The sequence below is a fragment of the Trichosurus vulpecula genome, chromosome 1 (genome assembly GCF_011100635.1).
Source record: "Trichosurus vulpecula isolate mTriVul1 chromosome 1, mTriVul1.pri, whole genome shotgun sequence".
NCBI classification, from domain to species: domain Eukaryota; kingdom Metazoa; phylum Chordata; class Mammalia; order Diprotodontia; family Phalangeridae; genus Trichosurus; species Trichosurus vulpecula.
The window spans coordinates 362,173,230-362,187,476 of NC_050573.1; the positions used below are offsets into that span (position 1 = coordinate 362,173,230).

General features: G+C 37.6%; 1 protein-coding gene across 1 annotated transcript in view; it reads left to right on the forward strand.

Annotated features, from left to right (window-relative positions):
- Positions 1-14,247, forward strand: part of GALNT1 (polypeptide N-acetylgalactosaminyltransferase 1) — a 179,074-nt gene that overhangs the window by 55,382 nt on the left and 109,445 nt on the right. The window contains exon 2 of the mRNA XM_036765028.1: positions 5,547-5,785. Coding sequence (XP_036620923.1) covers positions 5,647-5,785 — 139 coding nt within the window. The 5' untranslated portion in view covers positions 5,547-5,646. The remainder of the gene's footprint in view (positions 1-5,546; positions 5,786-14,247) is intronic.

The following is a 14,247-nucleotide window of genomic DNA, read 5'->3' on the forward strand; positions in this document are numbered from 1 at the left end:
TCCTATTTTTTCCTCTACTTCTCTAACTTGCTTTTCCAAATCCTTTTTGAGCTCTTCCATGGCCTGGGAACAGTTCATGTTTTTCTTGGAGGTTTCTGTTGTAGGCTCTTTGACTTTGTTAACTTCTGTCTGTATGTTTTGGTCTTCTTTGTCACCAAAGAAAGAATCCAAAGTCTGAGACTGAATCTGGGTGCGTTTTCGCTGCCTGGCCATATTCCCAACCAACTAACTTGACCCTTGAGTTTTTCAGTGGGGTACGACTGCTTGTAGACTAAAGAGTTCTATGTTCCACGTTTGGGGGGGATGTGCCAGCTGTGGCACACCAGCACTCCTCCTTCCCCAAGAACCCCCAACCCAGACTGGGCTTAGATCTTCAGCAGGCTCTGCAGTCCTGCTCTGATCCACCACTTAATTCCTCCCACCAGGTGGGCCTGGGGCCAGAAGTAACAACAGCTGTAGCTGCCCCACCTCCGCGGCCCCCCCCCCCCCCCAGGGCTGGAAGCCGAACCATGAACTCCTTCCACTCCCGCAGCTTTTCCCACTAACCTTCTCCGCTGTTTTTGGTGTTTGTGGGTTGAGAAGTCTGGTAACTGCCGCAGCTCACTGATTCAGGGCGTTAGGGCCCACTCCGCCCGGCTCCTGTTCTGGTTGGTCCACAGGACACTGGGCTCTGCTCCGCTCCCAGCTCCCAGCTCCGTGTGGGATAGACCTCACCCAGAGACCATCCAGGCTGTCCTAGGCTGGAGCCCTGCTTCTCTCTGCTGTTTTGTGGGTTCTGCAGTTCTAGAATTGGTTCAGAGCCATTTTTTGTAGGTTTTTGGAAGGACTCGGCAGGGAGGTCACGCTAGTCCCTGCTTTCCAGCCGCCATCTTGGCTCCGCCCCCAGACTATGAACTTCTTGAAAGCATGCACTGTCTTTTGCCTTTGTATCCCTAGCACTTAGTACTGTGCCTGGCACTTAGTAGGTATTTAATAAACACTTGTTGACTGACTTACCAATTTGTGGGAAGAGCACTGACTTGATTCAGAGGACCTAGGTTCAAATTTTCATTTGCTAATCCTTGACTAATCTTGATCAATTCACTTAGTCTCCCTGAACCTCAGTTTCTCAACCTGTAAGGGTTTCCCATATAAGTTTCCCAACCTATAAAATAAGAGATTAGGCTACAAAAGATGTCATTTAGTTTAGATGTCCCATTTTACAGGTGAGAAAACTGGTGCCCAGAGAGGTTAGATAACTTGCTCACAGTTTATACAGGTCATAGTAGTAAGTATCAGGACTGAGATTTTGAACCCAGGCTCTTTACACTAATTCTAGTTTACACTAATTCCAGTGGTCTTTACCTTTGGCTAAACATGTACTCTTGAATTAAATGACCGTTTTCTTCCAAGGTTCCTGTTATTTCTGTTTCTTCTTTTCCTTAGAATCCAATCTGAAGTAACAGTTCTCTTCTTGTTTTCTTTTACTTCCTAAAACAGATTTTTATCAGTACAGTTTAAGGATTTCTAGCATGCTTGATTTTGATAGAAGGACCTCGTGTTTTTGGACTTAGAATTAAACTTGGCTTCACATCCTTGCTCTGAATTCACTGTCATACTTTGTCCAGTATTTAATCTCTTTGAGCCAGTTTTCTTACCTGTAAAATGTGGGATGTGTAAAATGTGCAATTCTTTGACAGCCTCTCAAATGATATATACAAAAATAAAGCACCCAAAATATTTTATTAATCTTCAAATGCTAAATAAACCTGTTATTTTGATGATATTGATGGTTAGATAATCTGACATCAAAACTATTCTTTGTTCCAGTGTCAGTTTTTGTGTGTTATGTATCAGCAAATCACAATCTATTTCCTCCTTCTGTTAGGATGGACTTTGATGGATCCATGATCTTACCAATATGGGTACTCCCTCCAACAATTCAGACTGCAATCTTACCATGCCCTCTCACTTCGTGCGATTTGTACATATGTTGCTGTAAAGTTTTCCGTGAAGTCTAACAAACAGAATAGTAAGAAATTGCCATGCATATAGTGATTTAAAATTTACAAACCTTTAACTAAATTATCCCATTTGATCTTCATAACGATCCTTCTGGGTAATCATCATCTCCCTTTGCAAATTATGAAATGGAGATTTAGAGCAGTTAAATGATTAGTGCATAATCAAAACCTTGGAATTGTGAGAGGGGAGACTCAAACTTGACTCTCCTTACTCTAAGTCTGGAGCTCTCTTTGATACCATACTCCCCCTCCAAACTTATATCTAAGTATAATCAAATATAGACTCCACTGTCACATCTGCGTTGCCTCTCTTTGTTTAGTTCTCACCCAAGTGTTCTCTGCTGTGATTCTTCAGTTTTGTGCATTTGTGGGATTTGGAGACCCTTACCAGGGTAACCTCAAGTTGCTCCCTAAAGAGTATTGTCCCAAAGGACTAGAAAAATTCTTAGGTAACCGTGATTTCTCATGTCTGTCTTTAAGTTAGAGGTTGGCATGAAGGATATTATGGTAGAGTGATTTGCAATTAAAGAGAACAGATACGTTGTTGATTTTTGTAGCACTTAATACTCATAGATGTGGTTATTTTGGTCAGAGAATTTATCAAATGCCAGCTGTAATCATTCAGCAAGCATTTAATAAGTGTCTGCTTTGTGCTAGACACTGGGGATACAAAAAAATTAAACAGACTCTGAATTCAAGGAACTTAATATTTTCTATAGCAGGAGCCAACATTTACATACATAGACAAATAGAAAATTGTGATCCTCATAATTACCAAGTGGTAGCCCTACTTAGCTGAAGAGGTATCCTTAACATTGGTTTTCTTTGCTATGTTCCAGTCATGTCAGAGAAGATCTTCTTATGCTATCCAATCAGTTTGGATTAGTATTTACTTCATAAGGGTTAATGTCTTAAGCATATTTTTCCTTTCAAATTAATGGCTTACTGAATCCAAGATTGAATTTATACAAATACTTATTTCATAGTAGATTAGGCTTGAGAAATACAGTGGTATAATTTATTTAGTATAGGAAAAAAATTGCTTGTAGCTTAGAGTATAACTTAAGTTCCTTTTTAATGCTCTTGTGTTCAGTATACTTCTAAAGGGGAATTGTGGCATTAGATCAGTTGTAGTAGCTATATTTAATTGATATATTATATAACAATGATGCCAGCTGTATTTATATATTATATTACCAACACAGAACTGTTTTGTGTCAATAGAAGAAATGCTGTTCCTTAAGAATTTTCTATAAAAATAGTCACTTTTGTGTTTCGAGGCTTATTTTGAATATAAAGTTCATTGGCAATTACAGATGTCCAGTCTTATCTCTGTCTTTTTGGAAAGCTAAGTAGAATTCCTGTGTTTCAAATACCAGAGAATTTTAATTCTTAAGTTATATTTATTGATGTTTCAAATAAGCACCAAAATGAAATAGTACAGGATATATATGATAATCTACACTGACTTTTTGCTATAATGTCAAATGAATCACTGAATTTGTCAAAATGTGGTATTTTGTGACCTTTAAGTGTAGCATACTTTAGGCTATTCATTTTTCCCCCCTTTAAGCATAATTTAAACCTTTTTTTTTTCTCCCTGGAAAAAAGGACTTTTTGTTTGACCTATTTTATGATCATACTGAATCAGAAAGATCATTGTATCATAAATTTAAAACTGCAAAGACCTTAAAGGCCATCTCATCCAATCCCCTCTTTATAGATTAGGAAGTAGACTCTCAGAGAAGTTAAGTGATTTGCTCATGCCCTCACAGTAGTAAGTGGAAGAGACAAGATTTGAACTCAGGCCTTGATTTCTGCTGCTTTAGTATTATTCATGAATTCTATGGCCTATAGAATTTACCTGATGGTACGTCTTCTGGTGATGAATTTCTCTGATCTAAAGCTAGACTGATTTTTGATAAATAGGCATGAAGTACCTTGATTGAACCATCCATACTCACATCTGTCCCAACTTGATGAGACCTTTCAGTGTCTATTCTCTTTCATTTAAAAATTTAATCTTATTTTGATTTCAATTCTCAATTCTCTCTCTCCCTTTTCTACTTCCCCTTCTCATGGAAGAGTTGAGAGAATCAAAACCTGTTACAAATATGTATAGTCATACAAAACAAATTCCTGTATCAGCCATGTCAAAAAGAGAGAGGCAGGCCTATGCTTTATTCTGCACTCTCAGTCACTCAACCAGCTCTGTCTGTAGAGGTGGATAGCCCATTTCATCATGAATCCTTTGGAATTATGGTTGGTCATTGTCTCGATCAGAGTTGATTATCTTTACAATATGATTGTGTGAATTTTTTTTTACTGGTTCTGCTCACTTTACTTTGCATCATTTCATATTAGTCTTGGAAGACTAGTATGTCCAGCGTGTAGGGGTAAAAGAATAGGAGTTGGGTAGATGATGATGCACTAGCAGCATTTTTTGTTCTTTTATAAATATTTATGTTCTTTATTTACCATTTAATTATCTTATACTTCAAAAATTCCGTTAGCCTGATATTACACAAAGTAAAGGAGAAGCTACCTAGGTACACTTTCACTGCAATCCACTAAAAAGAATTCATTAATGGTTATGCAGTGCTTTGTAGCCTTTTCCCTTGTAATTAATTAAGATGAAATTTTAATTTCTTAATGTTTTGTTGAGTTCCTTATCAACATTATAAAATATTTTTTCATGTCTGGTGTAATTTAATTAAAAATTAAGTTTAAAAGCGTAGAACAGTTCATAATTGTATCTTATTCTATATCTCATCTTAAGGCATTGTTGTTGTAATGATTGATTACATAATGAACTTTTAGATTTGGTATTTTCATCTAAATCATGTGAACCTGAACTTTTCTGGGCTATAGATTCCTTATCTATTTAAATTGGCAGGGGAGTCAAACCATATGATTTCCAAGACATGGTCCTAAGCCCTACTTTTAAGGAAATTCAGTAGGTTTTGGTGATAAGCGAAGCCACGTAGTGCAGTGAATGGAGTGCCAGGCCTGCAATTGTTTCACATTGGACCTCAGACACTACTAGCTTATATGACTCTGGGCAAGTCACTTAACCTTTGTTTGCCTCAGTTACCTCATGTGTAAAGTGGAAATAATAATAGCACCTATCTCCCAGGGTTACTGTGCTACTCAAATGAGATAACAGTTGTAAAGTGCCTAGCAAAGTACCTGGCACATAGTAGGTGCTACATAAATTTTAGCTACTATTAAGAAAATTATATTAAACTCTTAAATTTTCATAAATCTCTGAAAACAAAATTAATAAATATTGAAGTAAATTGGATTGAAATCTTTCTTAAATTCATGGTCTGCAGTTTTAAGTAGAAAACAATGTAAATGTTGGCAAAAACGAAGCATTTACAATTAGCGTTTTAGGGTGACAATCTAGTTTGAACATCTCTTGGTCAGGTTTAGTACTGATATAAAAATTTGAAGTAAATACTACATTAATCTTATAATTTGTTTTCCTAGTTTTCTGTTTTTTTTTATTAATTTGAGTTTTTTTTATTTTTCTCATTACAGGTTGTGAAGGTGATTTCTCATGAAACTGATTTGAAGTTATCTTGGAGATATTTCTATATTTATATATTTTAAAGAATTTTTGCATTTTATTTAAAGTGCCATGAGAAAATTTGCATATTGTAAGGTGGTCCTAGCCACCTCCTTGATTTGGGTACTTCTGGATATGTTTCTGCTGCTTTACTTCAGTGACTGCAACAAATGTGATGAGAAAAAGGAGAGAGGGCTACCTGCTGGTGATGGTGAGTTAATTTTTAGAATTTTGAAAAAAAAAATACAGCTGCAGCATGCTAAGATTATGTTTGTATATTTTAATACTCAGTTGGGAAAATGTACGTACTTAATCTTTTTAAAAAATCTCTGTTACCAAATAAAATGATACATTCTTGGCTTTGTTAGGTTTTTGAGGAATTCTTCCAACAGTTAAAGATAGGGAAGAGCAAAATATTCAGTGTACTTAGCTGTTATCTTATTTTTTATGTTTATCATTTTATTCAAATGTTATTCATAGTACAGTACAGTATGAAATGGTTGAAAAATGGAGGTGATAGTTACTTCTTAGCCACTATTTTAAATAAAAAATATATAGAAGTAGTCAATGATTGAATTTCTCAATATATGAAATCTGCTAATTATATTCTTAGTTATCAGCCGGAGAGAGCTCCCAGTCTCCTATCTCATTCCAGATGGAAAAGAACCTTAATGATGAGAGGCCACTTTGGTAACTAGAACAACTTAGATCTTGCCATCTACATCAATCATGGGATCTGGTGCTGGTTGTTGAGAATGCTATAACCTTTGAAAAGTAGGAGTAGGATCAGCAAGAAATATGATAGAGGAAATAAATGCAATTATAAAATGAGTCTGGGTAGGTTAACAGTACCTATCCAGAAGCTACCATATTGCAGTGTCGACTTTGCAACTTTAATTTTAAATTCCATGCATTAGAACATCATGATTTCATTAGCATATCAAGTGTTAGAATAAAAATAATTTAACATTTATGTAACCAGTAATTCAGCTGTTCAAACTTTAGATCTTTTAGTGTTAGGTTATGAAATATATAACTTAGAAATTTTTAAAGGAATTGTAGTGTAGCCAGTTCTTCTGTAGAAACTGCAGTGAATCTGCTATTTTAATTGAGTTTGTAGCCCACTTTTCGTTGCCTGCACTAGTGTGCTCAAAGCTAACATAAACATGAGATAATTCTGTACGTATTTTTTGTTTTGTTTGTCGGAAGCTTTTGGCTTTTTGAATATTTAACTTTGTGAGAGACAGGAATGATGGATATAGAGCAAGCCTTGAAGCAGGAAAACTTGGGTTCAAGTACTGTCTTTTACGCATACTATCTATGTGGCCATGGGCAAGTCATTTAACCTCTTGGGGCCTCTAGCAATTTTAAGACAATTATCACAAAGTTACAAAGTTGTGACTCTGCATAAGTGAAAAGAATTTCCATTGCTGGAGTTTCCCACACTGATTAAATTTATGCAGGTCCTTCCTACTTTCTCTCTTGATTTAACACTTCTTTCTATTTCTGCTTATCTTTTAATTTAGTCTCAAAAGCCCATATATATGTATGTGTGTATACACACACACATACATACATGTACTTGTATGTGCATGTGTGTGTGAGTGTGTGTGTGTGTGTGTGTGAGAGAGAGAGAGACTGGTATTTTCAGTCATATCTTTTTTATTTTTTTGCAAGGCAGTTGGAGTTAAGTGACTTTCCCAGGATAACACAGCTAGTAAAGTGTCAAGTGTCTGAGGCCAGATTTGAACTCAGGTCCTCCTGACTCCAGGGCCTGTGCTCTGTCCATTGTACCACCTTCATACACACACTCACACTGACTCACACACTTTCTCTCTTATTCTCTCTCTCTCTCCCTCACTCACTGTCTCACTAGATAAGGAAACCCGTATACCTTTTGTTGTTCTCTCTCCCAGAGAGGCTGAACTTAACTGCTTTAGATTTCTAAAGCTTCTTCTGCTTAAAGTTATTTTATTAATCTTTATATTCCTTTTTCAGTTTTTCATTGTGATAAACAAAAAGATAAAGAAAAAAGTTAGGTTTTTTATATTTATTCATGTCAATCCTGTGTTCTTGTTTTTCATTCATAGTGGAACATTTTTGTCTTCATCCTTCTATAGATCTCTAACATTTAAGGCCAGAGCTCCTCTTATTTGGATTTTGTTGTTGTTGTTGTCAAATTACTTCCTTAACTATCTCTTAACTTCCAATTTGGCTAAAATAGATATTTGATCAGTCTAGATATCTAGTGTAAATCTTGGAGTTACAGAAAATCTGAGGTTCACCAAACAACTTTATGAAACAAAATTAGAACTTTAGGCACATATTAAATAGGCTTTCCTTATTTTCACATTTGGTATTTGTGCAATTCACAGTACTTTCAAGATTGATTATACTGACACTTATGTAGCACTTTGTACTTTACAAAATGTTTTATTCCAGTTATGAAGAAATGTCTCAGGAAAAGCTTGTAAAATAGACCAGCTAATCTCTCAATGAACTGAACAACTGTAATTGTTGGGAAGCTTTCTCTTACTTCCAGTTGAAATTTATATTTTTGTGAAATTTATATGTCGTTGCTATATTGCAATCTGGGGCAAAATTCAAATCTAATAATCTGTTTAGTGTGATGACCTTTCAAGTACATGAATATAGCTCTCGTGTTCTGGCTCAGCATCTCTAATTCCTTATTATACCTTTCTTGTATAATTCTCCCTTACACAATTTCATGCAGGCAATACCTGTAGCTGAGCACTTTTGGCTCTCATTTCATTAAATAATTCATATTAAGTGTGTGCTATGTGTAAGACGTTCTTGGAGCTAAGGATTCAAAGATCATAAAAAGTAACCTTGTCATTGTGAATTTAGATTCTACTAACAGGGGTCTGATATGTATGCATAAATATAACAGAAGGTGGAATGTGTTGGGGACAAAGGGCTCTAGAAAATTTAAGGAGGGAGAGAACACTTAGCTTCATGATTAAGAAGTAGCACATGAACTGAGCCTTAAAGAAAGAGAATTCTTTCTGAACGACAAGCATGAGGCGTACATCCTAGATGAGGGATAGGGGAGAGTTAGAAGTGAGTGTGAATTATCTTTTAATATGCAGTGGTGGGCAATATTATCTTTAGTTTGAAGAACAGTCAGTACACTTTGGATTGAATACAGTGTGTGTAAATGGAAGTACTCTGAAATAAGGCTGCTAAAGATAGGTTGTAACCAGATTGTAGAGGGCCTTAATACCAGCTTAAAGAGTTTTTGTTTTGTCCTATAGGAAGCAGGCTTTTGAAAGTTACTGAAGCTCTGGAAGGCTTTTAAATAAAGAAATGATATGTTGAGACTCCTGTATTGTAAATATTAGTATGACTTTATGAAGAGTGGTTTGTAGAAGAAACAGCAGAGGTAGTGAGATCAGCTAAGAAGCTACTCAGTGGTCTGGAAGGGAGGTAACGAGACCTTGACATCAATTGGTAGCAATGTAAATGTGAAGGCTATTGAAGGAGGTAGAATCAAAATCACTTGGCAGCTGATTGATTAGATATGGTAGGAAAGGGATAAGAAAGAATCTAGAATTACTCTGAGATTGTTAGCCTGGGTGCCTGAGAGGATGGTGATATCATCATAGAAAAGTTTAAAGGCACATTTGTTTTGGATCTCTGGTGTTTAAGACATGGTTGGATGATCTATGTTAAAGATACCTGGCAGGTAGTTGGAGATGCCAAATGGAAGTTTAGGGAGGAAATTCAGGATTTTTATGGTTTTGGAAGTCATCTTCATATAAGTGAACATTGAACTCATGGGAGTAGATGAGATCATTGAGATAGATAAGAAGTTGGCCTTTGGCAGGACTTTGGAAGGCATCAACACTTGACACACAAGGGAATGGTAATGAAAGGAGTTTGAGAAGGAATTCTTTTAGGTATGAGAAGCCAGAGAGGAGTTGTGAAAGCCTAGGGAAGAGAAAGCAATATTGTGGATAAGTGAAATGGAAAGAAAGATATTCTAAGGAATTAAGAAGTCATTGGTGAGACTTACCTATCATGTGACCAATAAAATGGAAGATTAGACTTTTTTTCTGATCCTTATGGACATCTCAGACCTCTCCAAAACAGAAATTATGCACCAAACAAAGCAATCTCAGCTGTCTTCCATGGCCTTGGACATTAGGAAATTAAAGTAAAAATCCCATGGACTAATGTCAACTCAGACTCAATCAGAACCCCCCTCCCCCACTGCCACCATTTTTCAAATGGGAGTAAGACTATCTTAAAAATTATTAAACTAAAGTTACTGAAGAGAAATAGTATTGTGTTTACAGCAAAAGAGGGGGGACAAATCATAACTTAGAAGAACCAATATTAGAAACAAATGAAGGAAAATATAAGCCTAACTCATAATTTTAAATGTGAATGAATTAATTAATCTAATAAAACTAAGTGTGACAGATTAAGGAAAAAACCCTACAATTTGTTGCATATAGGAAACACGTTTAAACATTTAAAAAACAAAATTGAGGGAGTGGAAATTTATTGTTATTTTTTACTATGCATCGAGGGAATAAAAAAAACAAGTTGCAGTCATGCTATATGAGAAAGCAGAAACAAACATTCAAAAAACAAAAGCAGTAAACAAGGAAATTACATTATGCTAAAAGGAATACCACATATTCATTTGCTCCAAATGCCTCAGCATCCAAATTCATTAAGGAAACAGTAACTGAGCCACTAGAATACATAGACAATAATACGAAAGTGACAAGAGACTTCAGTGTCCCTCTCTCAGTTTTGGATAAGTCTAACAGAAAAATAATCAAAGGGGAAAATATGGAACTGAACTTTTGATGGCAAGTCTCACCAAGCAACAAGTGAGAGAACAATAGAATGGGAATGCAAATATACAGAAAAGAGAAACAATCTAAAAGAAGAGAAGCAAAAAACTAACATTAAAAGAAAATATCGTCACTATGAAAGCAAAACATATTAATTTTGAAGACAGGATACATAGAGACAGCCAAAGGATCAGAGGTCCCCCAGAAAAACATGACAAGATGAAAAAAAATTGAACACCATAATGCAAGAAATAATACAAGGAAACTGTCAAAACTTCTGAACATAGAAAATGAAATTCTAATTGAAAGAATTTTTAGATTGCCTTCAAAAAATATTCAAGGCTGCACACTAAAAGACAAATAGTGGTTAAATTTAACAATTCAATTCAGAAACACCAAGTTCTCCAAGCAATCAGGAGAAAACTCTTCAAATACAAAGGAAAAAATATTCGAACAGCACAAGACTATTCTGCACCCACCAGAAAGCAGGAAGGAATGGAATAATGTTTTCCAAAGAGTAGTGGAACTCAGGATGCAGCCCAGGGTGACCTATCCTTCAAATATGAGTTTAGCTATAGATGAAAAAAGATGTTCATTAATAAAGAGGCTTTTGAAACAGTTTTAGAAAGAAAACCAGAACTGCAGATACTATTTGTTTTTGAACAAGTGCAGGAAGAATGAACAAATACAATGGCCAAGGACAGCAAAAGCAACAGCAGAGAGACCAGTAAGAGACTTTTTTCTAAATGTATACAAAGAGACAAATGAAGGCAGAAGTCCGATGGGGGTAACTAACAGTGAAGAAACAGTCCTGGGGGCATCGTGAACAGAATCTGGTGATACCCTGCCTACCTACGGGGGAATCAGTGCTTTTTGTGGGATCACAATAGAACATGGAAAGGTCCATGAAAAAGAGAGAGGGAAGAAAGGGGAGGTAGAGAGAAATGTGTGATGTGCCCAGATCAAAACAAGGTCTAGCAATGAGGGGAATGTGATCCTTGTGGTCTCAGTAAGAGAAGAGCCAGCAACAGAGTGGATGGGAGGAGAGTGGAGAAATTGAAAAGGGAGAGGGGGAAGGAAGGAGACCTTAGTTTGTTGGAGGGGGGAGGGTTTCACTGATGAATATTCCTGTGGGTGAAGAGGGATGGAGACAGTGTATTGGGAGTTGTCTGCCATGATGAAGACAGTGCGCTGGGTACTTTCTGTGGGGAATCTGATGGTAGAAAAGACTACTTTTCTTGCCTCAGGAATGGGGAGTTTCAGTAGGTAGAAATGAGAGAGAGCGGTTCTAGGCATAAGGCATAGCAAAAAAAAAAAATGCTTGGAGCTGAGAAATGGAGAGTCTTTTCCTGGAACAGCAAGGAGGCTAGTCTCACTGGATTGAAGAATATATGGCAGGGAATAAGGTGTAAGAAGATTTGGGAAGGTAGGGGAAAATGGAACTAGATGGTGAAGTAAGTGCTTTGAATACCAAACAGTAAGTTCTGTTGGGTCTTATAGGTGATAGAAAGCCACTGGAGTTTATTGAGTATATATGGGGAGGGTGACACGATTGGACCTGTGTTTTAGGAAATTACTTTGGAAGATGGATTAGAGTGGGGAGAGACTTGAGGCAGGCAGACCCACCAACAGGCTATTTAAATAGCCTAAGCATGTGATGATGAGGGCCTGTATTAGGGTGGTGGCAATATCAGAGAACAGAAGGTGGAGTATTTGAGAGATGTTACTAAGGTGAAATTGACAGGCCTTGGTAACAGATTGAATTTGGGAGGGTGAGAGATAGTTTGGAGTCCAGGATGACATCTAGGGCCAGAGGGCCTAGAATGGTGGTGTTGCTTTCTTTAGTAATACAGAAGTTACAGGAGTTGGAGGTTGGGAGAAGGCTCAAGGGGAAATATAATCAGAACTGTTTTGTACATGTCCGGTTTAAGATTACTATTTGGCATGCAGTTTGATATATCTGAAAGGCAGTTGATATGAGATTGGAGGTCAGCAGAGAGATTAGGGCTGGATAGGTGGATTTAAGAATCATCAGCATTGAGATGGTAATTAAATCCTTGGGAGCTAATGAGATCACCAGGTAAAGTAGCATAGAGGGAGAATAGAAGAGGGCCCAGGACTGAACCCTGTGGGACACCTAAAGGTTGGAGGGCATTATCTAGACAAGAATCAAAGGAGACTGAGAAGAAATGGTCAGAAAAGAGGAGAACCAGGAGAGAGGGGAGTCCTGAAAACCTAGAAAGAAGACAGTATCAAGGAGGAGAGCAGTGTCAGAGGCTACAGAGAGGTCAAGGAGAATGAGAATTGAGAAAAGGCCATTGGATTTGGCAGTCAAGAGATCACTGGCAGCTTTGGTGAGAGCAGTTTCATTGGAATGATGAAATCAGAAGCAACACGCTGGTGCAAAATGTAGGAGCAAAGGTGTTAGATGGTATGGGTGATCCTTGGCTGAGGCTTGGCAGAGTGAAATTAGTGATATGATAAGGGGTCCAGGACTTAAAGGAAGATGACAGTATAAGAGTTGAGCTAGTTTATAAAGGGGTCAAGATGGGGAAAAGAGGAGACAGTGGCCAATGGAAGGGGAGATAGCCTAGAAGAGAACTGAGAGATTAGAGGTTGTAGTGTGGATAAGAAGCAGGGTTTGGTGAGGGAAAGCAGAGAGAGAGGTGGATAACCAATGTCAGATAAGGGAATTTTGGAATTCTTGCCCATAGGCGGTATATTTGTGGGTGATGGCAAGATCAAGGGTATGACCATCCCTCTGTGTGGCTGAAGGAGTAGGTTATTGGAAGTGAATAAATAGGTTGAGAAACTTAGTGCTTAGGATATTTGAAGAAGAGACAATATGTATCCAATATAAGGTTAGGTGGGAAAAATTGTTAGCCAGGTATCAAACTTATTGAACAAGGAAGGAAACCCACCTCGGCGTCTATAGACAATAAATAGTTATTAGGATTTTGTTTGAGTGGGAATTATGAATTGCATGAACCTCAAAGGAGAAGAGGTTACTGAGTGATGGAGGTAGGGGGTAGAACCGGAAGTGACAGTAAAGAGTGAGAAGTATTCCAACTTTCCCCTCTTGACCAGTTTGCTGAGGAGAATGAGTGAAGGTATAGTCAGTAATGGAAAAGGTGGCCAGGGAGGATGTGTCATCCGGGGAAGCCAGGTTTTGATAACAACTAGTAGGAAGAAGTGGGAGAGAAAAAGATTTAGGATAAGGGGAGTTTGTTGCCTATGGAACAGGCATTGCAGGTGGCACAAAGAAAGAGGTGAGTGGCGTTTGGTTGGGATTTTGGGGTAGGAGGTTTGAGGGCACGGATGGAAGATGGGAATAAGTGTATAGCTCCTACTATGTGCCAGACACTGTTCTAAGCATTTTATAAATATAATCATATTTGATTCTCACAGCATCCTTATGAGGTAGATGACTGAGACAAAGAGAGGTTAAGTGACTTGCCCAGGATCACACAACTAGTAAATGTCTGAGGACAGATTTGAACTTAGGTCTTCCCTATTCTAGGCCCAGGTCTGTACTTACCATCTAGATGCCTCAAATAAGCAATCATATGGTGTTGAGGAATAGGGTTTTGATGATAACCTACAGGTGTTCAGTATCACTGGGATGTGTAGGGTATGACCATATTTGAGAATGTTCCAAACCTGTTCATACCCTACATGTCCCGGCGATCCTGAATTCCTGTAGGTCATCATCTAAACCCCATTTCCAGAAGAGTGGCACCTTCCACTCAGTGATGAACATTTTGGAGAGAAGGGCAACACAAGATGGAAGGCACAAGATGGAAGTTCCATTTCACTACTACTCTTCCTTCAGAAGGCTGGAGAC